The following is a 27,135-nucleotide window of genomic DNA, read 5'->3' on the forward strand; positions in this document are numbered from 1 at the left end:
ATCAGATGCTTTGAAACAATTGCAGGATACAGAGTGGATCCAGAAAGAGACCTCAAGGGGACGTTGACGACTTCACTGCTTCATCTGTAACCTTGATTGGGTGGTGGAAACTCAGTCTACTCTCAGAAGCTGTATGTTAAAGGCAGTGACAAGGAATTTACGTAAGTGTTGTTTATATTATAAGCAAAATCTCTGAAGCACGAGGTGATTGAGGTGAAACTCTTCCAGCCTGCAAACCATGTCATTCTTCCTCATCACAAACTGCACAACTCTTGTCCTATTTCCTGTATTGGTGGGAATAGGAATGTGCTAATTCAGTCATTTCCTTTTTGTCTTTACAAATAAAGTGCAGGTCAGGTCAGTCACAAGATTGGTTCTGTGCCATTCCAGTCAATAACAGCTCCTTGCCACCTAGAAATGAAAGCAATCATTTTACATCCATCAGTTAGCCAGGTCTTTGGAAAGGTAACCCAACACCCCTCAACCACCCAAGGAACCTTAGAGACACTAGGATGGACTCATTTGGGGTAACTAACCACATCTTCTCAAAGGGTAAGGAACTGAATTGAGGTACATGTGCCCCCTAATTTTAGGTGCCTGAGTTTGGAGGTCAGTCTCCTTATCCTTCCTCCAGTCTGTTTTAGGCAATAGAGAGTCCTCAGCAGCAGCTGATTCAGATCAAGTACCTTCATGTTGCAAAGACTGGAGGGAATCCCCAAAATGGGGACTTAACCCTATATAACCAGAACGTTTAGTCTCAGCTGCTACAAGGCAATTTGCACACTCCTATACAGGCAGGCCTCAGGATGGGAACTCTCTGACTCTCAGACCCTGAGACCGGGTCATTTCATTTAATTATCTGTTATCTCTGCTCCTGACCTTTGCTCCTTCGAAGCCTTCACCGGCTCACTTAAATTGCAATGTTTTGCTTCTTCTGTGCTGAGGTTTTGCTTTTTCTCAGCCCTCATTCTTTCTTCAGAATAACACTAAGGAGGTATACTGAGAACAATGTTGCCAAATGAGTCCACACGCGGGTGCACAAAAACCTTCCATGTTTTTCATTCCTGGCTGTGTGTTGGCCGCTACCGCTCAGCTGACCACTCCAGGAATGTGACCAATCCAGGAAGGTATCAATCCTGCATTTGTCACCAAATGTATCTTCAAATCATGGCAGAAGAGAACGATCTGAACCAAGACGCGGTGAAATCAGGATGATGCTCTCCAGCGACCTTACTGGGTTGAAGTGAGTCAACTTACTGTACAGTCAGAGTCATCCACTGCATGAATCGCACCCTTGTCGGTGGCATTTCTCACGTTTGCAAGTTCATGGTCCACATCTTCCGAGAACTAAGCTATTGCATTCCCAGAGTCAAGTATTTGTATCTGTTTTGAAAATCTGTGTCATAGTGCATGTGCACAGCAGTAAGACATTGGTGAGGGGGTGGAGACAACAGTGAGTTGCCAGAGCACCACATTCTTTCTGTCACCGAGGAAAGAATGTGTCAGCAAGGGTATGGCAGCTCGGTCTGCTTGCTGACCAAGTCAATTAAGTGTAAGACAAAACCAAAATCTGAATCCATGCAGTATTCAGTGCAAAGTCTCAAAGAAAGTGACCATCTGAGGGCTGTTGTGAAATTTTTCTTTCTTTTTTTATTTTGCTGAGAAAATAAAAATTTAAAAAAATTGCAGAAGGATTGTCCTCATTCCAGAGCTTAGCAGGAATACACAAAAGTGATGCCTCACATCTTAAGCTAAAACCAGAATATGTTCTAGCTAGGGATATTCGACCTGGTCTGGCATCCACCAGTGGCGAGAGCTGCAAACCAGAGGTTCAGAATATCACCCCCAGAACAACCAAACACAAGTGGGAAGTACAATCGCCACCTTCCATCCCCATTGGATTTTTCAGGTAATGCCATGAAGTCATCCCTTAGCTTTGTGTACAGTCTTCCTGAGGTACCACCTTCTACCTCACCAGGGTGATTAATGCTTCGAGAGGGACCCACAGAGACCTCTCAGAGCCCAAAAGATGCCAAATGACATCTGTGAAAATACCAACATGTGCTGATACCATTTTGGCTGTTGTGGCTTAAGATGTTGCTAATTGCTATGCAGTGAGGAACTGGCCTTTTTTAAAACAGGCTTTCAATAAAGAGCTTAATCAGAAAATTATACTTTGAAGCAAAACTTGAGGTAACTTTCATAACAAGCCTTATCTCCTGTCTTTATTTTCAAACCATTTTTGCTGACCCGTTTGCAGACTGAAAAGCAGCGTTTGGCTGTTTGCTTCTATGGAGATGGATTCAAAACATTTTCCCCCTTTGAATCTGCACAAGAACAACTGTCAGACAGTGACGAACCTCACTCACAGATGCTGAACAAGACTCTTCCTTACAGACAGAAACAAAACTGTCCGGACAATGCAACGTGATCATTTCCCAAAACTATCCTGCCACAATGTAATTCAAATGGAACCCAGATTCTAGCTGTTGATTCAATTATCATTTATCAGATTAGCAACATGAAAACTACATTTGACCCATCTGGTTCCACTGCAACCTCACCCAAGGGTCATGGAGTTAACGGGAACCCAAGAGGAACTGGTTCGGGCCCTGAACGATGCTCAGTCTGGAATAACATTCAGAGAGTATCTCCTGTACTAATCATTTGGTATTGTTTTAGAGAACACCAATAATTCAGGATGAAATGCCCATGCTCTCCTCTCCTCCACTAAATTTCCACTGGATGTCTCACTTCAAAGCCAAACAGGTGAACTAATGTATCATACAGCTCCACTACCACAGAGGAGAGCTGATGTTGGAGGGTTAACAAAATATACGGCTGAATTCAGATTATAATATCAGATCAAAGTTTTATTCCCCTCAGGGAGAGCTAACAGATGTTATTTCCGCCAGTGCAGAGAGATGCCGAGAATCGTGACTGTGATATAAGAGTATTCTTCAGGGAAGAATGGGATAAGACGTCTGCACGGCATCTCCCAAACAACCCAGGGATGCACATTCCAGACATCTCTTGGTCAGAATCTGACTGCTTCTACAGATGTCTAAGGCTGAAAGCCACAATAAAAGCACATGTACTTGTACTGACTCTGGTTGGGAGCCTGCAGGTTCAAGTGGTACCTGTTGGTGACGAGCCGTTCCAGCCATCTGAAGTGTTACCTGCTTACTCTTCTGACATTTTATAGAATAGGGGCTAAAAATATAAGCCTCCCCCTTCTGCAGAAGCAAAACAACATGTCTCCTCTGATGATGATAACAATAATAATAATGAAAAAAACTAAATATAGAAACAATCTATTACATATGCAATTTTCTCTTTGGGAGAGGACAAGGGAACAAACAGCAGCAGATGTCAGGCATATAACTCAATGCACCAGAGGATGATGGTGTTCAGGTATTGGGGTAAACAATACGTAAGGCTTTTCACAGACTAAACCAGAACTGAGTCATGTGAATGAAAGGAAAAACCCCAATCAACATTTGGAAACAATAGTTAATCTTCTCAGTTCTGACTGTTCAGACTATGAAATTCTCTACACTGTCTGAGAACTTACCCTGCTGTTTTTGATGAGAAAGGTTTGATAAGGAGCTTCATTATGAATGCTTGGTCAAAAGAAGTAACGGCTCTTTGTTGTTTTACTAAAAATTACTTTAGTTTTTTCCATAGTTGTATGATAGAAAACATTTCTTTTGTATCTCCCAGTTTGTTAAAATATTGGTTGGTTTGTTTTTACTTTTCCTTACATACTGCTTCATATTTGGAAGAAAAAGTTCTTAAAACAAAAAGGAAAAATATAACATGGAGAACCTTTAGCAGCAAAGCCATGCTTAAATAAATACACTTAAAGCAAATGGAGAACAGTGAAAACAAGGAGCCAGACTGATCAGGGTAAATCAGACACGTCCTGAGAATGCTACAAACAAAATAAATTGACACTGGAATTTGCTGGTAATTTACGTCTCCAGGAGATTAAAGCATGGAATTTAAAATAAACAAACATCACCATTACCAAAACTGTGTAACTTTGATGCAATGCCAGGAATGGAAGATGTTCTAAGAGCAACTTTAAGTAGTCGCATGCATTATTCACCCCACTGTGTGGGTTTCTCAGCCTGCATATTACCTGTCTTAGTTCGTAGTCATGCTTATGTGTCACTGGAACAGAGGAAGCAACGCAATCCATATGAGCAGGGCCGGGATTGATGTCGCTGCTGTCATGTTACAGAATGCCTCTTCTGCTTTTCTGTAACTTTCTAATGGCAGCCCTGCATGAACACGCTGCTTGGCAGCCACTGTCCTCATTTTTGGGGTGTGTTTTACAGGAAGAATCGTGGCAAGGAGAGGAGGGAAATTACAAGAGAAATCTGAAACTGCTTGGCTTGCTGATTGAACACATGTTACGTTCTTTGACAATGAGGCTTTTACTTCTTGCTCCAAAGATGTTCAGATAGCAGCTTTCAAAGTCCTACTTGTGGAGTTGATATAAAGCTGTTTTTTTTTTACCAAGTTAATTTTCCCCTTTTTGCTTCTTTCTCACTAAACTGAAAATGTTCTCATTAACTTCCGTATGACTTTAGATAAACTCCTTAAAAGTCCATCATTTAATACCACATAGGCCTCAAAATGGCCATAAAAATCCTAACATGACAGGAACTGACCTTGTATTTAAGAAGAGAATATGACCTAAGAACTGTCAAGAATTACTTCAGAAAACACAGTGTTTTGTGATCTTGAGAAACTGTGCTGCCCATGGACTCATAGAAAGTTTGAGAAAACTGAGACCACTGAGCACAGGGCTTCAGGCATTGAGAATGCTTCGAGTCCCCCAGCACAATTATATTTTTCAGAAAAGACTAATGAAGATGGAAGAAATTCTCTCCTTTTCCCAGTATACCTCTACAATAGGAACCAATCACTTTTGGGAATCCATATTTAGATCTATTGAAATCAAGTTGCGCTCTTAAACTGAACTTGGTTCAGTCAGTTTGATGTTAACTACAATAGCACACAACAAAATGTAGAATACATATTATCACAGCCTGGCCTACTAAGATCCTTTATGATTTTCAAGCAGTAATTTTGCAAGATTACTTGCTGCAATGTTTTTTATCCCACTCTAGCCTTACATATATTATTTATATCAATAATTGAAAATATCTGTAATAAAAAAAATGTAGTTTTCACTTACTTTGTCCTAATACAATGCTCAAGTGGAGGAGTAAGATCATTTTCTTTATCTTCAGTGCACATCTGAGTTGTGTCTGCCGAGACATATCAGACATTATTAGTGGCTGGAGTATATTTCTATCCATATAGAACACCACAGTAGCTTCTAGGCACCCCACCCATGGAAGTGATGGGCTACCACTCCCACTGTAAAACTCCTGGCACCCAGTAGGCACGTATCCACTTTGGATTGAAATATCCTGGAAGGTGAGTGCTTCTGGCACTCAAATTCTGTCTCGTGCCCTTATTCACACCATCTGACCACAGACAGGGCCAGGAACGCTCAGAGTAGCTACCACGACTATGGCTATTTGCAAATAGCACAGGCTTTAGAGCTGACCTTAGAGTGGACAGTGTGGCACTCATGGCTTTGTCACCTCTTGAACCCTTTTAGCCCAAGGTCTACTGCCTGTTCATGTGATGGCAGACTAAAGGCTGAAAGGGGGGGGACCGAATGCAAACTTGCTGTTGGGAATAATGCCCAGACTGTGCCCAGTGTTAGTTGTTCTGGGCCAGAAACTTAGTCAGAATTGTGCTGACTACTTAACAGTCAGGATGGCCATGGGACAGTGTTCAGATTCATGCCCTGACACTGGTTAGTTTACTAATATAGAGATAGTTTCAAAGAAAACAGGGATTAGAAGGTGAAAGAATATGCTGGAGGGCTATCTTGAGGTTTTTATTTTGCAATTGATGTCATAATTACTAAGAAAGCAGTTTTCATCACTCAAATAAGGACAGTGGTAGTCCTACCCTTGGATAGGAAATCCCAAGCCCAGCCCAAACTGGGTCAAGATTCCTTCACCCTGGAAAAGAAGATTTTCCCTCAACTTTCGAGAAAGCAGTGCACAGATGGGAGAAGACAGAGAGTTGTGTTGGATATAAGAGAGCTACCACAGGCTGTGAGCATTCCTTTGGGACAGAGAGGCAATTGCACTGTTCCGGGGAAAACAGAGAGGTCAGTGTCTCAGACACTGGATCTGTCAACAGTGAAAGTAGTCGCTGAACTTCCCAGAGAGAAAACATCCTGCGACCAGCTTGGATGTCAGTCTGCTCAGCTGTTTCCTGTTTTGGAGTATAACGTTTTAAACTGCAGCAGATTAGTGTTTTTGTCTTTTTCTTCTTTTTCTGTCCATCATCCAGCCAATGGGCAGGTTGAGAGAAACAAATGATGCCAAGACAGGGTGTAGGATATGGGTCTGCTCCACTGAGAATGATGTAGACAGGATGGGAGGCAATTGCTCTTACATTCCCAGCTGCCAGTCTCAGATAGATCTGGCTTCCTCATGTCACCGAGAGGACCCGGCTCTCCCTTGCCTGTTGATCCTGTTGGTATAAATACACGCAGAAAACTCTCAATGACTGTAGGGGCTGGAATAGTAGGAAATAGACAATATTTAAAAGTACATAAAGTCCCAGCAGTTTTCTCCTAGATTCTCAGGAACTTCGATGTACACAGTAATCTTTTAAAATTTTTTAAAGGCCTCTTTTACCCTAATATTGAAGAGTTTACAATGGTTCATTAGAGGTCTCCAATAGTATTTGGACCCCTCTAGGAATTCCTGATACTGATATTCTGGATCTCTGCAAAGTAAGAAGAAACAAACACTGTCCTGACCATGGTACTGGTAGCAGGATAGGCATACAGCAAGGGTGCCCTTCCCAGTCATTGCCAACTTGCTGAATTTTGTCTGTTTGTTACGAGTCCAACTGTAAACCTAACACTGCCAAGTCCACCACTGAACCATGTCCTTAAGTGCCACACCTACACATCTTTAAATCCCCCCGGGGCGTTTTATCCCCGGACTCTTCCCCAGCCACTCTTCCCCAAGCCCATAGTGAAGTACTAAGTTGAAGGTATGCACCAATAAGATGTAAGAATGATTTATTAAAACAGATTGTACAAAAGTTCCCTGTTTCTTCACTTGGAGACAACATATTGTAAATGTTAACATAGGTAGGCGTTAACTGTATATACCAGAAAGCAGTATCTCTGAGCATTACAACACACTCTTTTATGCAAGTACTCTCTGTGACATGTAACAAAAATCCCAGAATCTCCACTCAGTCCCTAAACAGCTGAAAAAAGAAGATGAGCAAAATGCAGAGGGTTATTAATTTTGACACGCTGGCTTGTCTTGCTTCTCCGCCTATCAGAAATTTCTACCCCAATAGAAAGGCGTAAAGAACCTTCCTCTGTTTAGGATAGTATGTTGAACTCACCAGCAAGCATTGCCTGCTTTTAGCAAGGAACTTCATATTCCTTGTCTACATTTTGGCAAATGGTTATGAGTAGGAGAAGCAGGGCAAACTCTCCATATAAAGTGGCAATTGCTATTACCCCCAAAAAGAAATTCTACTCTTTCTTTCTGGCTTTTATCCCTTTCTTCAAGATTTTCTGAAATGTGACCTTGATTGTAATCTTCCTAATTATAAACAAGATTCCCAATTCAAGGAATTCACCTTCTTGCCAGTGAAAAGCAAAGAGCTTTGCTAACCAGGACCAGTGAGATGTGGCTGTGCAGCACTCAGCACCTCATGTTGTATCTCTAGGTAACCTTGCCTAACCAAAATAGCTTGTTGATATTTCCACAATGGAAATGCCAGTAATATTTAGCATTCTGATCTTTCCATCTGGTACTGTATGCATGGTTTAGATGTATGATCAATGTTACCTTTTGGATGTAAAGTAATTTCAGGTTTTCTCCAGACCTAACAAAGGATTACTGTACAGCCAGAACTAGAAAAGCATTTCCCTGGAATGATGAAATTATTTGCATTTTACAGCCTTTTGCAGAACTTCACAGATAACAAAAGATTTACTAGGACACATCCCTGGAAGAGGCTATAGCCGCAACAAAAAAGATACCCACCTCTCAATACAAGTTAAGTCTTTAAGGAGAAATATACAGATATGCCATGACAGGTTGAACAGTAAAGAGAAAAATGTATATAAACTCTGCGCACTTTCTCATCCTGAGATCTCAGAGTGCTTGGTAGCTCTGGATTTTGGAAACATTCCTGATTTATTAATGATGAAAAGACAGATAAGGACATCTGGTTTGGACTGTATGTTACATGGTACAACACAATAGAAAAAAATGTGTCTCACTCTCTCTAGTCCTATGCTGAACTATATCATCTGTGTCACACACAGTGTGGGAACCAGTTGGGAACTATAGTCCTGTAAAGGTTAAGCAGTAATTTGAGATAATATATAATGTGATCCCTACAATAGAATGACAGGGATTTTAATTAAAATAAGAGGATAAATAACAGGCGGAAAGACAACTGAATTCACTACCAAATCTTGTGAGATGCTAAAGCCCCCAGCACTGCCACCATGCAAACAGCTTTGCCACATGGACTCAATTAGGACACACAACAGCCACGTATAACTACTCCTGTCCAAGAACCAGAATGTAGTGCAAACAAGGAGTACAGACAGCTTTAGAGTGGACTACATTAAAGTGGCTCCTTAAGATTGAGAAGGAATTTGATTAGATTGCATAAATACATCGAAGGAAAGAAAATAAAAGATAAGTAGGATATTATTAGCAAAGAAGAATTTAGTGGTCAAGAATATCTTAATGTGGCACTAAGTAGGAGCTTTCTAAGCATCAGAATACTTCTTGTCCAAGTGCCTTCCAGGTGGAGAAATACATAATTACTGTAAGAGCATCTGCATAATTTGGCATGGTTTTCTGAAAAAATGAGTGTAACAATTCAGAAGATCTTGCGCATGCTTGTGTTTCCAGGTATGCTTACAGGCAGGTAAGAGACTAGACTTTGTTAGCAGATCCCTGCCATCTTCTAAGTAGCTGGCTTTGGAAGCAAGGATTTCATGCTTCCTCACTCTCTCTGCTCATTTTACTACAGGCATGTAGCGTTGAGGAACAGGAGACTTGTACTTTCCGCCTGTAGAAATGATGTGAGAAGATGTGAACGAGAATGAGAGTAATTAAATATGGTTTATAGTCCTGAGAGCCTGAGCAGGGCAGATCACAATCTGTTGCTTGGAAATCAGTGTCACTGAAAGATTTACGAAGCTGTATAAAGTAGCACGTGCTCACTTTCAACCCTTTAAGAGCTTATTCTCAAAATTTCCATGTGAAATCTAACTCCCAATTAATCACCAAAACTAATTACGGAAATTTGGAAATAGGCACACAGATAATCTTTAATGCCCAAGGCCATCGTTGTTTGTATTATTGGATTCTTCTTTCTAATGTGATGCTGTTGCCACCACCAGAGATGAAATGCAGAGTTACTGAGTGGTACATACCAACCGTTAACCGTATTTCTTCTTCCTGGTTGGCCAAGCCATCATAATAATACAGATCAAATCTCCGCTCTGTCCAGTCACCTAGTAAATCCTTTTCCAATAGATCAAATCTCCGCTCTGTTTTCCAGTCACCTAGTAAATCCTTTTCCAAACAAAAAAGCACACTGAAGTGGCTTTCACTGCATACCAACCAAATTGGGTATTTCGGGGTCTTCAAGTAACAACCAACCTAAAAGAAAGATACAAAACATTAGAACATCACAGGGGACAAGGGGAGAAACAATTCATTGTAGAAAACATGAGATGTATAAGATGACTTATTTATTATAGTCTACAAAGCTAAATGAAGGCTTATTGTATACTGCTGACGAAGCAGACCAGGGTAGCTCTGGTAAATCATGGAACATATAAAGCAAGTATCTGGCCTTGAGTGATAGGCAGGTAATGAAATCCAGCTGTAGTATCCTTACAGCAGAAAGATCATATTCCAGACGATCAGAACCAGAAGAAACTCTACCCTCTGCAATAGCTATAAAACCACAGCGAGTTTAGGTCAGGAATACTACACGAGATCAATAGGAGATCATGCTCCTATGCGACAGCACCCAGAAGTTGGGCAAGAGACTTCATAGGATCTCAGATGACGTGAGACACCACTGTGTGGGCAACTAAACTGAGCCCAACATCTTTTCTTGGATTAAGAATACAATACATCCCCTTCATTTCAGCATCTTCTTCTAGCTAAACAGTCCAGACATGTAAAATATTTTCAGCTACTAGAAGAAAGCAACAACAGAAGCACTTTTTTTTAATTCATTATTCTTAAAAATGAAATATTCTTAGCTGAAACGGTTGGATTTGATGATCTTAAAGGTCTTTTCCAACCTAAATGATTCTATGATTCTATGAAAAAAATCAATTATTTCTTTACCAGATGCCTTTTCTAAGTCTTTGGCCTCCTTTTAAAGGTTGAAAGTATACTTATTTATAAATATCCTAAATATTCTGTATGAGATTGCATATAAATGATTTTCATACTTATTACTGATTTGAAGTATTATTCTTAAATCTACCAACTATTTAAAATGTGGGCTACTACAGCAATTCTCTGGATTTGTGAGTAACTGCTTTTATCTATGTATGTATCCATTTATCAGTTCAATCAGTTTTTTCTGCTGCTTCACTCCATAGTCATTAAGGTTGAAGTCTGGCAAAGGATTTTTTATTTTATGTGTATTTAGGCTCATATCTGTTATTTCTCAGGGAATTTTTATTTTAAGGCAGGCGTATATATGCTTTAATACCTGGGGAGTGTATCTATGGTTTTGAAACTTAATATATGCTGATATAAAATGAGTCATGGAAGTTTCCTGCATCCCCTGAGGTCAGTGAATACCATGTAGTATTTTCTTCACCTCACACTGATGTGTTCTGAGTGAGATACCACGATTTTAGTCCCTTCAGTAGTAAATAACAGAGTAAAATTGTGATTAGATTGTTTAATGTAGCAATGAAGCCTTATTTCTCCCAGCTGGGATTTTAATATTCAGCTACAACAAATATTTATTATTAGCTATACTACTGTCAATGGAAGCTGTATTGTAAGTTCAAAATGATACTGTTTTTCCTGTGATCGGTGTCTTTTGTATCTTTGATAAATAGATCGGGGAAACTGTGGAGAGAAGTGACGAGTGGCGTTCCTCATGGGTCAGTACTGGGACCTGTACTATTCAACATTTTTGTTGCAGACATGGACAGTGGGCTCGAGTGCACCCTCAGCAAGTTTGCCGATGATACCAAGCTGTTTGGCGAGGTAGACACAGTGGAGGGGAGGGATGCCATCCAGAGGGACCTGGAGAGGCTGGAGAGGTGGGCCCAAGCCAACCCAACCTCATGCAGTTCAACAAGGCCAAGTGCAAGGTCCTACCTCTGGGTCGGGGCAATCCCCAGCACAAATACAGGCTCGGTGGGGTATGGCTGGAGAGCAGCCCTGAGGAGAAGGACCTGGGTGTGCTGATTGATCAGAAGCTCAGCATGAGTCCGCAATGTGCAATCGCAGCCCAGAAGGCCAACCATATCCTGGGCTGCATCAAAAGAACTGTGGCCAGCAGGGCAAGGGAGGTGATTCCGCCCCTCTACTCCACTCTCGTGAGACCCCACCTGGAGTACTGCATCCAGCTCTGGAGTCCTCAACATAAGAAAGACGTGGACCTGCTGGAGCGTGTCCAGAGGAGAGCCGAGGGCTAGAGCACCTCTCCTATGAGGAGAGGCTGAGAGAGCTGGGGTTGTTCAACCTGGAGAAGAAAAGGCTCCAGGGAGATCTTATTGTGGCCTTACAGTACCTAAAGGTGGCCTACAGGAGAGCTGGGGAAGGACTTTTTACTAGGTCATGTAGTGACAGGACAAGGGGGAATGGATACAAACTGGAAGAGGGCAGGTTTAGATTAAACATTAGGAAGAAGTTTTTCACTTTGAGGGTGGTGAGACACTGGAACAGGTTGCCCAGAGAGGTTGTTGAGGCCCCATCCCTGGAGGTGTTCAAGGCCAGGCTGGACGTGGCCTTGGGCAACCTGGTCTAGTGGGAGGTGTCCCTGCCCATGGCAGGGGGGTTGGCACTCTATGATCTTTAAGGTCCCTTCCAACCTAAACCATTCTATGATTCTACGATTCTAACTGAAAACCAAAATAAAACTTTTTGCTTTAAGTGGAATGTTTCTGACTACAGCTCTGCTTATTATTCTTGTAGCAGACAGAATCACTACTGTGCAGGATGCTCGGTACAACCATCTTTATTCTATCCCCAGTTTTTATGTATCCTTTGCTAAACAGATGTTGCACTGCTGGTATGCTACCAACCTGCAAAATAAGGAATGGCAGCCAAGTGTGCAAATATATGTGCATAGAAATATGAGATCAGTTTCCATCTCTATAATACAGACACGGATTGAAGACATTTTGCTAGTTTAGAGGTTCGGGTAGTTTTGAAGAGGTTTGCATAGTAACACAGTTAGTGATATAATCTACAGAAATCACCTCTGCTTATTGCTACCATTATCTTTACCACTATGGTGGGATTTAAATCATGCTTCAGCATATGCAGTGGGTGCTGGTGGAAACTGGAAGACTTTTAACAGAAAAATTCTCATTCATGTTTTCTAGATACAGATTTGCGGATACAGGTTCTACAGTACAGCTCTCAGTTCTTCATCTTGGGCACGTGGGTGCAAATGTCATCCGATATACTGCTAAAAGGCAGAAGCCAACGTATATGCTGTCGTAATTAAAAGTCTAAAGAGCATCTGAAGTAATAAGGAGTGTGGTTTTTTTTTTATTATTGAGATTTTGAATTTATATCTAAAGTGTTATAAGAGTACAAAATCAATTATCTTCCCCAATGAGAATTTCTTCAGATGTTAGATAACAAGTCTCTAGCTAATTAAGTAACTGTTCCCTGACTCATTATTTTGCTAATATCTATTTAAAACAGCCTTTTATACAACAGTTTTGCTTTTTATGTAAATTCTTGGCTTAAAAGTACAGAAATTTTTTTACAAGCTTATAAAAATACTCATAACAGGAGTTATCAAGAAAGGAAATACGCAGACGCAACAAAAGATGCCAAATTAGAGGGATATGGATTAAAAGATTCAGTCTCACACACATGCATATTTTAGTTTGTAGATAAATCAAAGCCAAGAAGGAACAGCCAGTCTCCTCCTAAAAATGTGTTCTTCCTACATATGTCTGCTAAAGTAACTTCAGAGCTTCATCAAACAACAGTTGACAAAACAAGATTAGAGAGATACAGAACTGTTTCAAAGCACACATCCACTCCAGTTCTTACTCACAGTCCTATTGAAGTCTGGACAAATTATTCAGATGAGTAAGGTCTGTAGGAAAATTTTCCAAATATATTTAGTTTTCAATTACAATGCTTGCAGAAGGCAGCAAGGGCATAAATGTTAAGACAATAAAGAAAGTACAAATTCATGCTGGTCAAATTCTTATCTCCCATAAAAAGGGAGTTTTCATTTCAGTTACATCAATTATACAAATTGAGGATTAGCTGCTGCCTTTAACTTCAAATTGCATTCCAGGTGTTGACTGGTCCCTACAGGTGTGCTTCTTCCCAAAACTACTTGCCTTTTTATCCCACTCTCATCACCTTCTAGGGGCTTCTGGTTCTCCAGATACCTCAGGTAATTCCTACAGAAGCAGAATAAACAGGCCCAGGATTTGTTCCCCAGCTTTAAGGTCAAGTGGCATGCAGTGGTTTTTATCCATAAGGCTAAAATTTCTTCCTCCCCCAAACAATCTAATCACATGTTCCTTTGTCTAGACTTCCTGTAAGGAACTTCCCTCTCCCACAGCATTCCTCAAAACATGTCCAGATTTTTTCTACAAAATACAATATGGAACCATGCCACCGACAAAGTGAGGACAATCCTCATTGTGAGGATTCCTTCGCCCGCTTCCTCAAGCGTCAATTGTTGAGTGGACTAAAAGGATGCCCTTGTTTAACTGGACCAGCTGGTGAGCACTTCTTCAATTGCCTGGCCAGGTTGGTTGGTGGTAGTGATCCTGGACTATAACAGGACCTTGAAGCAGGACAGGGAAGAACAAGCATGAACACCCTGTGTTCTGACTCTGGGGGAAACCCTTGAAACTCAGACAGAGAGCATGTCATCCAACAAGTGGCTTGCCAGAGAACGGGGCCCTTCTTCTTTCCAGCTGTAGTATGCTGCCCTATGCAATGGTGGCTCTGGCTTCCAAAGGCAAATCAGGGATATGTGACTTGAATTTATTTATTAAATGTCATTATTTTTGTTAAGGGATTTTGCAGTATCGTAATGCGTTAAAAAGTAATAATCTATTACTATTAAAATATTTGTTTTCAAACATGCACATTTGTCTTCTTCAGGAAAAAAAAAAAAAAAAAACAAAAAGAGAGGGAAGGAATTAGGTGACTGTTCATGCTGCATGTTTTCAATTCCTGTGGAGACTTCACTAACCCTAATCCTCTCCCTTACAAACCCCTTAAGAATGCTCATAAATTTCAGGGACACAATTCTCATCTTTGGAAAATGTCAGCCTTTCAAAAGCAAGCACCTTCAAAGGGCTCATTTTCAACACTCCGGGTGGTCTTTTTCCACATCTGACTTCCGTGTGTATTCGCACAATGGTGAAATTAAATCTACAGAAAAATATTTATTACTGGAGAGTTCATTCCAACATATCTGCCAGAATAAGTGTATGGTACTTCACCATTCAGATTTTATTTGCCCATTGAACAAGGCGATCTTTTGCCATGTGTATACCAAAAGAAACAAATAAGAAGTACAACCCAGACTCTGCGTTTCTTGGACTCCATTACACAATTTACCTTGAACAGAAACAAACATTAGGTTATCACTCCTATGCAGTGACCATGATTTAAAGAAGAGAAGATGATAACAAAACCGATACTGTGATGGCATTTTTCTCCAGTTTTGTTATCCCTTAATATAGTTTCACTTCCTTGCTTGTTGGACTTCACTTTTTATTTTAATTAAAATTATATTCAGTCATTTCTTGCTTTATGTTTTTTTGCCTGAATAGATGCTTATTTTCCAACATAATCATACAGCGCAGTACTGAGACCCGTGTGATTCCACAGAGCTCTGGGTTCTGTCACATAATTGCTAGCTGTACTGAACCCAATAGGATTGATAGACAAAAGGATCATTACGCAAAGCTTTCACAGTTACAGGGAACAGCCTATTGTTTGTTCTGTCAACATTTTTTTCCCTGTAATTGCAATGACCTTTAGTGAATTAATATGAAACAATGTTCCGATGGCGTTAAGACTGAAGTGTCAACGGTGCAAAACCAGATACCTTTGCAATAGCCCTCGGGTGATCAGAACACCACTGACTCAGTTCACCTATTCCACTATTAAAACACCAGGTCAGCCATGTTACTATTATATTTGTATATAGTTAAGGGACACTGTGAGGGTAAAGTTATTGCTATTAATATGGATTATAATTCAATCAGATTAAGAAAAATAAAATTGATGTTCACAATATCTGACATTCAGAGTATGCATAATTTAATGACTGTACCTGGTTAGGCAGAAATTGAAGAGCTTTTAGCCAGATATTTGTAAATTGTAGTAGAAAACATTACTGCTATGCGGGAACCTTATAATTTCTCTGCAGCTTTGAATCCTTTTTGCTGCAGAAAAAGAAATCTTTCTGATGATGAATTGGGGAGGAAAAGGGGCAACATTAATGAAAGAGAACAGAAAGAGATGTGTGTTCAATCCCAGGACTACCAAACCAAAGAAAAGACTCCTGGAAAGCACTGGCTTTTGACTGAAGTTCTCATATGCTGCCACAACATAAAAGACGATGGCAGTTGTGACACGGCAAATAGACATCAGGGCGCCAGGTAGCCTCAGGATCTTTTCTTTATCCTTATCCCGTTCTGCTGCTTTTCTGGTAACGGCCATCAAGTGAAGAAATGTTGAGGGAGATTCAGACGATCCCTCAGATTTCAGCACTTTGCCATACCTTCAACAGACATGAAGGAGTTTATAATTCATTTCAGTATGTGACTTCACTGCAATGATGAATACAGGTCAAGATTCAGTCCGCTTAACTCTTCAGCATCAATTTCTAGGCTCTCTCACTTATGCTGGCCGCTGGGCTTTGGCTGTCTGTACAATCAAGCAAGGAAGAGATGGGTATAGTCAGAAATTTAGACCCCTCTGTTCATCAGCTATAAAGGGAGTTGACTGGACTCTTACCTGAACCATTTTCAGCCTATAAGGGACCTAAAGTTAGATGGGATAATCTAGAGACATGTGGAAAATATTTGACTTATCATTTTCTGTTTTGTCTGTTTGCAAAGCATGCAGGACTCTTTTAAACATGTGGGGTTTGTTATTGTCTTAAATAAAAACTCTGCGATTCTATTTCATTTGGAAGGACGTCGACAAGAAACCAATGCCAATATCCCAGCAACAGGGACTGGCCTCTGGGAAAAAAACTGTCCATGGATAAGTAGGAGGACAATAGAACTTCATTAAAGAAAAATGCAGTTCCAGGCTAGAAAGGAAGATGTAAAACCAAGGAATGAACACTTTTAAAATGGCCAATGCTTTGTCAGCCTTGTTTCAGTCAAACTTGTATGTATCACATGTCTTTGCCCACAATGGTGCTCACAAATGTCTTACATAAATAGCAGGGTCTCTTGCCGAATGCATCTGAGCGACACAGTATCTGCCGCATACCCATTACTGAAAAATAAGCGGAAAATTAAAGCCAACCATTGGTTTCCATTTCGCACATGCTTATTTTGTTGATGGTTTCTTAAACGAGATGATTGTTAAAAACTTCTTTCTAAACCTCCCCCTCTATACCCCACCAATGACCTGGCTTGAATCCAGTCCATCTGACTGAGGAAGGCGCCTGTTTAGCAGACATATTTCCCAGCGAAGAAGGTTATAGGAAGGACGTTCCACAGGGCAAATAAACAGGTGAGGTGCCAGAAGTCAGAGCATGTGTGCTGAATTTAATAATTCAAGTAGGTCTTGTTATAGCACAGAGTGTGCTGGTTTCATCAAAAGGACCACAGATAATATTTCCCATCTGTGGAATTTTAATGAATAAATTCTGTTTATTTATGTTTCTCTCTCTTTTTAAAAGAACAGGAAAAATGACCATAACTTCTTTGTCAATGCCACGTTCTCTCTTCATTTTCAGAAATGCAAAAACTAAAACGCATCAGTCTCTTGAAATGCTGACAGCTGAGGCAGAGACTTGGACGTTGTCAAGAATCAAAGTAGGGTGAGTTTGGGAGGTCAGATGAGAGGAGGTTCAACTACTATAGCAGGATAGGTTAAAAGAAGGAGAGAATCAGTGAAGACGAAGAATCAGAGTCAAGGTTCAAAAGAGACAAATAACCTTGAATACTTCCATTACTTCGTGTACAACAGCACATACCTAAAGTGGTTTCAAAAAGCATTTCAGAAGGATGGCCAAATTCATCAGCCAGTATCATACTTACTTTAGAATGAGAGATTCAGAAAGCCTGTACTCCCTTCCCAGTTCAGCCACTACTTTACTGGATGACTTATTGGGATAAGCAATTTGACTTTTGTTTGTCTGTCACCCCCTCTTTAAAATGTATTTGCCAAGCACAAATCTATTCATAGGAAATGACACATAAATGCTACTAATAACAGTAGTATCTATCTTTTAAATTCTTCAGATGGGAATGTACATTATTTTTCTCTTTTGTCACTGTTAGGTCTCTTAAGTGATCTGGTATAAATATAAGGAACATCTGTTTCCACCTGTTTCTACTTTTAGCATCACAGAAAGTTTTGAAAAGAGCATTTCATCATTCAAAGTTTTTTCACCTGCAATTTTAATGTGGCATTTAGGCCAAAGGCTCTGACCCAAATGCAGGGACTTTCTCACTCACAAATTCTATAATTGGCCCTGCCCACTTCTGTGCCTCACCCCTTTCCCTGAGGTCCTGAAACGACTCAGCTTCCCTGAGACTACGGCTGAACTGCTGGATGCTGCAGCCCGGCAAACAGAAGAAAACCTGCACCAATTTTATGTGGGCTCACCAGCTTTTGGAAATATTTCTGCTGCTTTAAGAGCTCAAAAGAAATCCCAGGAAACCTAAAATCTTAATTTAGGCTTCTTAGTTAAATGTGTAAGATCAGATGGAATTAATATAGCTTAAATATGGATTTAGCACAAAGAAAATAAATCCAAAGATGTGTAACTTGTCCACTGAGAAGTATCAAATTTGGACTTCTAGGGTTTTTTTGCATCAAAATACATAATCTCACTATGAAACTAAACATTTGCATATGAAATAGATTGAGTGAATCCATCTGTCATTGTGAAATAATTTGCAGCAAGTAATTACATTACAAAAAATATACTGAGTATGGTGATATGTTGGGACTAAAAGTGATGATTAGATATCAACAATTCCAGACAAGTTACACGCAGCACTCATTTTTCCAACCAGCAAAGATAAACACATTCGGTGTGATCCACTGAAAGAGATTACTGGATCAGCAACAGAGTGATTCTTCAGGGAATCACTGGGGAAGAAGGTACTGATGCCTTTGTTCTGATTTGCTACTGTTGAAGTTTGTCACAAGGATTAATTCAGTTCTTATGCCCTCATGATATTTGCAACTCAGAAGACATGCCAAGGAAATTGTGGATTGTATACAAATACTCCACATACTAGACAAGGGAGATAAAATGGTATAGAAATCTTTCTCTATGTGGATTAAATGCATCTAGCCTGGAATCTTGCATGTCTCTTTCAAAAGTTGGAAGAAGCCTAGAGTAGAGCAATAAAAATAAGCTTTGGACAGGATGTACTGATGAAAAAGGGAGGAACTGTTACATCAGCTTGCAAATGTCTGGCGGATGGGGATGAATTGTTTAGGGGGCAGGCTGGATTAGAAGTAAGAATGATAATCAGAGGAAACTAAGTAAATGAACAGTCAGATTTAATATTAGTACACCCAAAGCACAAGCTGTGCAGCAGATATTAAAATCTACACATTCGCAGGTACCTGCAAACCTGTATTTGCACTTCCTCATATTTTAAAGTAGAGATGTGTGAGAAAAAAGGTAAGATCACTGTTATATTCACTAAAATCAACTAATAAATGGCCATCTGAACAAAAAGGCAGGAACTTCATGGATACAGATTTTTAAAAGAAAGCCTACTATATAACAGGACATAAAAATATCCTGAATTATCCCCTGAGATATTGGCTGGATATGACCTAAAGGGAGTTTTCCAACTCTAATGTCTATGATTCACCATATATCACGCTCAGGATTTTCTTACTCTTGGAAACAAAAAAAAAAAAGAAGAAAAAAAACCCCAAAAATGACGGTCCTTTTCCATTACTGGTTTAAGTTACCATCCTCACAGCCACACTGTAATTGGATGCTGAATCTACTTACCGAAACAACGAGAGGAAGAAAAGAGTCAGTTCAAAAGACTTACAGGCAAATTCTATTCTCAGTTCCACTACTGCAAACTATCTGTGACATTTCTTTCTTCTAAATCGTTCTAAACTACTATGTTTGTAACAGAAAGCAGAATCTGGCCCCTCGTGCTGAAGCCACAGTGAAGACTCCCCAGACTCGAGGCCAAAGTCCACCAGAATCTGACTTTTGTTCTAGTCCTAAGGCAGGCATTGCAGCATGCACCGAGACGTACGAACCGAAACGCAGAGCACTCGCAGATGTTCTTAATAAAAAGTAAGACAATTTGCATCAGATGCCTAACTAGCGTAGGCTGAAAAAAAAAGTAAACAACGTCTACTGGATTTTCTGTAACTGATTAAGAGTCACTGGCTTGGGAAACAGATCACTGCTCATGAGTCCAGCCCCCATGCAAGAGCACAGTAGCAGAATAAACAGACCCCCTCCACTGTATAATTTGCAGAGTAAGTGGAAGACAGTGTCTGATTCTCTGGGTAACTTTTTATTTTATTTTTAGAAGGCAGATGGGAAAGAAATAGCTTTTACCTGCACTGACCTCACTTACCATTTTGCTGCTTAGAGGTAATTTTCCTCACTAGAGAATGGAAAAAACGCTACAGTGGTGCATAACCACTTTTTGAGGTTTTAAATGTTACATTGTTTATAGAAAAGGAGAAGGAGCTTGAACTAGACAGAGAAGCTAATTTATTTTTAATCCATTTTTTTCTGAATTAATCTGATTTGGATACACTGATACGCTGCCTTGACTGAATTTAAGCCTTATTATAATCTTGTGAACAATGTAAAGGATTGCGTTAATTAAAAATAACAAAAATTCTAATTTGTCAGTAGTAGGAAAATGTAACTGACTTCAGCCATATGGGAAACAGTTAAAACCAAGCTTTGTTTTCAATCACACATTTATATTAGATCAGTACAAACAAACTCTTTGGTAATCTCTCTCAAATTTTTACAGAGGCGCTGACTGCAAATCCAGATGGGACCATCACAATTATCTAATCTAGCATCTAACACAAGGAAGAGAACTTCAAATAATATCCTTGCATCAAACCCAAGATTGTCTGTTTAAGATACAACATGTCTTTAGGAAAGATGTCTATCTTGATGACAATGTCTGTTGATGGAGAACCACTGAAATCCTTATACAAGTTTTTCCAGAGGTAAATTAATGGCTGTCATGTCTCTGAATTTTTTAATCTATCTTTTAATTTTCATTATGACTACAATTAGAATACTAATTTCAAAGACATCTTCAAGGGAACATTCCCATTATATTGACAGCTATTTTTATTGTCTATTATTTTCTTTACTGCTAATACAATATGACCACCATTACAGCATGGAGTAGAGGATTCAATCGATCCCATCACATAGGAACTCAAGGAAAACTGAATACTTCGATTGAATTTCAGCTTCAGATTCTGTTGCTTATGTATATATGACTAAGACATATGTGTCCACATGTGAGCTGGGTGTCTCAACTCCACTATAATCAGTGGAGATCTAGTGAATACTGTGAGGGGAACTTGTTCAGCTCAACCTAGACTACACCATTATGTCAGCTGAGCAGTGTTCAACTCCACAGACTGCACTGAGCGGGTCCTAGTTCATGTATACAGATCTATGCGGTAGCTACTTAAATAGAAGTGTGTCAGTCTGTAAGCTGACTCCCGCTTCAGGAGATCGGTTAGAAAACGACACAGGCATGCAAGATTTGAGATGCTGTAGACTACCCAAGTCATTTCCCAAGGGGTGGCATCTGTCACACGGAACCTGCATGAAGAAGGGAGACCACGCTCTGCCTCGGTGCGTCTAAAACAGCACTACGTGCCTGTGAGTGAGCAACTGAATGCAGCCCATAATTTCTTAGCTGCTATACTCACTCTAAGGCAATTTTAAATTTCTTTCCTTTTTAATTCAAATCAGAATAATGGAAAACATACCTGACAAACATCATAGTGCTCGAAGAGAGACAGCAAACCAATATCACTGCGGCTTGTGACACCTTTCAAAATTGTGATATTCCCATTTCCAGAGTCCAGCTCTATCACGTTGTTGAAAACATTGGACACGGCTTTGCCAGTCAAAAGCAAATTCACCAATTCCTGTTTGTGACATATTTATAAAAAAACCCACAAAACAGTAGTTAAATGTATTGTCTCTACCAGACATCAGTACAAGATTGATTCAGGATTGATAGTTACACATGTACCAGACCCTTAATTTATGTGGTGGCTTTAAATTTAGGGTTAGGATTAGTATTGCTTACTAATTTTTTTCCAGGTATTTTGGGGAATTTCTGTTCCAAAGTAAAATGACACAATGTTAGTGGAGTTTTCAACGTTCATCTTTCCAGAGGCAAACTGCTGATAATCAATTTACTCTGACATCCTCCTCTCAACCTTCTCACATTAGTGTTGGGTTTTTTTCAAGCAAAAACATTTTGGTATCCCTTCTTCTCTACAATGAAAGCTGCAGCATGAATGATATAAATTAAAGGCCTGTACAGTACTATCTGATATTTCTGCATGTGCTTAGTGATGTATGTTGTATGTCGGACAAGACTTGTTACAAGGTATTTTTTTCTCACTGATTATTTCTGGATGAACTTAAGGCTCATTCAGCAAGACATTCACCCATATGGCTTCACATCTGGTCCATATCATAAATGTACTCATACTTACTATAGCAGATTGTTGATTATTTCCTCTCCGATCGAACTAGAGGTATGAGTGTGTCAGAGGTTGAATACATGTGAGAGGGTGGGCCTGAGTGCATGCGTGCATGTGAGTGTGCGTAACATTCAAGAAACAGAGACACTACACATTTTGCTTAGCATAACATCCCACAAGGGCCAGCTAGGACGTAACAGCATGTAACAATACCTAGCAGCAGACTGTGCTACAGCAATGAACCCGCTAACTATTAATAAATAACATATGTCAAGAAACATGAGGGGAAATAACAAGAAGAAAGTTTCCAGAAAAAATAGTCTAAATTACCATGCCCGAAGACATGAATAGCACAGGCAATGCCAGTTGGACTTGATGTATGATTTTAAAAATACTGCACATGTTTATAGCCTCATGTTTCTCCTGAAGGACTCCCCAAAGCTTACAGGTTCTTACTGATATTTTTAGGACTTCTAATCCACCAGTGATGTTCCACCACCTTCCTGAAGAATCACCATGTAACCACAGTATAAAAGTCTTCTAGCAACAGTACAAGGGAAGAACATGAAACTTGCCCTTTGCAGCCAAAACAGCAGTACATTTAATAGCTATGGACCATAATCAGACCACACAACTGCCTATGACCCAGCTTTGGGGGAATCTGTGTCCCAGAAATTTGGGACCTACATTTCACCCACGTGTCCAAGGTAAATCCTTTCCAACCAAGTGGATGCCTCTGCAGGCCTACAGCCAGCGGGAGACGTTTGGCACAGGACATGAGTTGGAATACAGACGACATACAACTGTGGTCCTAAGTGTCAGGCTGCGATTCAGACTGCTTATTTTCAAACACCACACATCTTTTAGACAGGTGTATAATAAGTCAGTGTCTCCAATTTGAGGTGCCAGCTTCAGTCAGGACCACCTCAGTTAGCCAAGCAGTGACCACCTCAGTTAGCCAAGCAGTGAGCATTTAGAGACGAGCTGTACCATCGGTCATGCAACCTCAGTCACCTTTCTGAAACGTCAGGGAGGAAACTCAGCTTGCAGTCTCAGTGATATCTCAGGACTAAAATCAACTAAGGAGTTCCAAAGAGGCAGATGAGAGGAGTATGTGCACATATACACATGGGTACAGACACAGGCGGACCAGAAAACCAGGCCAAAAAGCAGAGGCTCTGAAAGCAAAGAAAACAACATGCCAAAACATAAGGAAAAAAGAATAAAGGATGAAGGTGGTTGGCATTATGAGGAAAAAGAAAAAAACACAAGGAACTTAAAATAAGAAATGCCACCTCTTCCCAGAGGTCAGTTCACAGCTCTGCATGCAGAGACGTATGACACCCCCAAGACCGCATGCTTAACTTACCTGAGTACAATAGCCATGGCTGCCAATCAGTCGGTTTGTAAGCACATCGAAATCATTGCGCACCCTGAAAAGGAGTAAAGAATACAATTAAATTAGGAGTGGAGAATACAATTCAATTTAAATACAATTGCTTCTTTTCATTAGACTTAACGTCTCCATATCTTGGAGAAAAACAAACAAACAAACAAACAAAAAAATGCTTAGTCAACCATAAATACAGCTCTACATTTTGGAGTCCTTCCAAGGTGATTTTTTGCATGGCAAAAAAAAAAAAAAGTGTATATATCAACTAAACCTGTGCAAGCAAGGGTCTGTTATGGCTAAACTAAAGAAAATAGCTGTAGAGGAGAAAAGAAGCCATTGTCACCACTAGTTAGAACTTTAAAAATTAGAACTACTGGACCACTTGTCTTACAGAATTACAGAACCACAGCATGGTTGACATTGGAAGGAATCTCTGGAGGTCACCTTGTCCAACCCCCCAGCCCAAGCAGGGCCACCTAAAGCCTGTTGCCCAGGACCATGTCTAGATGGTTTTTGAGTATCTCTATGGAGGTAGACTTCATAACCTACCAGGCAACCTATTCCAGTACTCAGACAACATGTTCTCACAAATGGATGTATTTATTTTTCCTATCATCAATACTTGGAATGTAATCACAAACCGAAGACGATATAATCTATACAGTATATTGTCCATGAAAAGAAGAAGAAAAGAAAAAAAATACTCCAGGTGCACACACTTATAATATTGCTGTCTGGTCTCTTCTTCTATTTTATGACATCAAAGGGAAAAGTCCATGAAATTGCATTATTGATAATTATGGAGTAATATCTCCCCAAACCAATTTCTCTCTCCCATAACTCTTAGAATTACTGAATCAGTGATTTGTTGATGACCTAAAAAATAAAGGTTGCAACTGTGATCATTTTCATCCTGCAGATATAATGTAATTGCAAACATTATTTTATATGTAAATAAATGTTTAATCTCATTTTGAGAAAAAACAGTGTACTATATTCTGGGACAGCTATGGCAATAAACTCCACAGATTAATTCGATGGTTCATAAAAAAACTATTTCCCTTCAGTATAAAATACATCATTCTCAATTGTTTTGGCTATGTCCTTATTTTGGTATTGTTACAAAGGTAGAGATAATGCCTGAATAATCATCAATTAAAACTTAGCTATTCTACATACATCTGGCCTTCTCATTTTACTTCTAAAATCTTCTACACATCCAATTATTCATGTGCTGGTGATTAGCATAATTATTTTAAAAAAGAAAAGATTTCATTTGTAATTAAGAGTTAAATTGATGTGGTTAGAGTAGAGACAGCGAGAAATTCCTCTTCAACATTGCTTTACAAGCTCTGTTAAAAAATTGATTTCTTAAGTAAAAAGCTAGGATATTCCCTGTATTCATCCCAAAGCTCAGAATGTAATATAGAATTTATAAGATTTCCAGCCCTAATGATACTTAAATCATTCAAATCAAGTCATAGCCATTGAATCACAATTCCCTTTTTTAAAAATTATTTTAAAGAAAATTTACAAGTTAGTCTCAATCACAACAAAGTGCCATAATAACACCTCTTGCTAGTGTGAAATCAAAGAAAAGACCACCGAAAGTATGCCTGTGATAAGGAAAATTCTCTCATGCAACATTGCAAGGAATGGATGAGGTGATAATAATCTTTGGATTTTGGCCATTTTTTAGTTTTAGAAACAGTTTCATCTTGAAAACGCCATAGCCGTCTTTGAAAAGAGTAGACTATACAATATGCGTCAGTTAGGGACGATGGGACATACGACAAAGACAATAGGAGGAAGTTCTAATTTCATCTGTAGGTACAAACAATATGGGAGTTTAGAGGTGTATCTCAGATTTTCAAGAAGAAGAACATCTGCCTTTCAAATCATCTCTGCTAATGAGGAAACAAACATCAGGCATATAGCTACGAGATTTACACCTAGTCTAAATGGTTTTAAGATTATTATTCATACCTGCCAAAGACTTACTCGCTTCTGTGCAGGTGAATTTATTGTGTTACAATAAAAAGCATCAGCTTTTAAGTGCAAGTACACTTCATGCATTGTAAAAATATCAGGTAATGATAACAATGTGGGTTTTTTTCTGCTGGGCTGGGAAGACATTCATTGATCACAAGCAAATCTGAAGCATTTGCTCATTCTGGTGTCTTGGCTATCAGATGTCAAAACAGATGTAATGAATAAACCATTACTACTTTGTCCCTGCATGTAATTTTCCATTTATAATTTTTAAATCACTTTAAAACAGAAAACCCCATTAATTTTAAGCCAGGAGACTTTTAAGTATCCTGGTCATCGTCAGACAATGAGTTAAAGGTTTGACTTTACTGAATCCCTCCTTCTAAATTTACAACGCAATGCCCTGCATGCTGCTTTGACAGAATCAGAGGTCAGTAAAAAGATACTGCTGAAGAGAACAGTGTTGATGGTAAATATTTCTCCCTTGTGCTATATCATCAGTATTTTCCAGTGTCATGGTAGTACATAATTCTACCTGGAGAGTGAGCTAGGAGTATGTTGACTGCTGGTGCAGAATGGAGGTGTTTGCCTCCCATGGTAATACTGTGAAGTCTATTAAAAAAAATTATTCAATCAGAGAGCAAGATATTGATGTTTAAAATCTCCTGGACAAATGCCTAAAATTAAGCACATGTTCAAATATGCTTAAGTGCAATCTTCAGCGGGAATCATTTCCTGAATTGATACACAATCAAAAAGTCGACAGTGAAATCTGCTAGATTTTGGATTGCTCTGCAACATCTCCCAGCTTGATTTTTATTTTCAGCTGTACTGTGTGAAAAGTGATGCGGCTTATGGCTGGACCGAAACCAGGGAGGAGAGAGTTTGAATTCTCTGTGGAGCGAGTGAAGCTGTGGCTTCAGCTAAGGCAGAAGCAGCCTGTTGAGACGAGAGAGACAGCAGCAAATACACTCAGATTAACGTACTTCCGAATGTGCATAAAGGCATAGTGTCAACTTTTGATGTGTTTCAGTTTTTGCCCTGGGACCCTTGAATTGCTGAATTCTCCATTCAGCAGCGCTGCAATTGCTTAGTCCACAGATTTTCTGATATCTTGACAAAATGTGGACGTGTTGTTATACACTCACAGAACCTCAATAACATGGAAAAACTTATCTCCACATAGTTTCTTAATTTTGTGCTGTACTTTTAAAAAATATTTCTATTTAATTTTTTTTTTTTCCATAACAGGGTGGTCAGGGTGAGGCACCTATATCCCGTAGCCCAACTGTCTTTTCATTCAGCATGCAACCAAACATTTTTTTCTCATATTATTATCGCATAAAATGAACAGCAAAACCAAACGATGTCTAAGATAGCTTCCGAGCAAATATCTACTTTATAGCAACTGGACAAATCTCCTCATGACAGAAATCAGCAATATCTGGTATGAATTATACATATTTTTTCATGTTATCTAATGCTGCTGTTTTCAGGGCAGGA

The 27,135-nt window shown here is 39.5% G+C and overlaps 1 protein-coding gene across 1 annotated transcript in view; it reads right to left on the reverse strand.

Annotated features, from left to right (window-relative positions):
* Positions 1-362: 362 nt before the first annotated feature.
* FAM188B (family with sequence similarity 188, member B) overlaps positions 363-27,135 on the reverse strand; it is a 77,315-nt gene continuing 50,542 nt past the window's right edge. Inside the window, exons 14-18 of the mRNA XM_009880115.1 lie at positions 23,617-23,680; positions 21,519-21,680; positions 9,533-9,761; positions 5,210-5,282; positions 363-411 (exon numbers count right to left, since the gene is read on the reverse strand). Of these exons, the coding sequence (XP_009878417.1) occupies positions 363-411; positions 5,210-5,282; positions 9,533-9,761; positions 21,519-21,680; positions 23,617-23,680 (577 nt within the window). The remainder of the gene's footprint in view (positions 412-5,209; positions 5,283-9,532; positions 9,762-21,518; positions 21,681-23,616; positions 23,681-27,135) is intronic.

The sequence above is a fragment of the Charadrius vociferus genome, unplaced genomic scaffold (genome assembly GCF_000708025.1).
Source record: "Charadrius vociferus isolate BGI_N301 unplaced genomic scaffold, ASM70802v2 scaffold1012, whole genome shotgun sequence".
NCBI lineage: Eukaryota > Metazoa > Chordata > Aves > Charadriiformes > Charadriidae > Charadrius > Charadrius vociferus.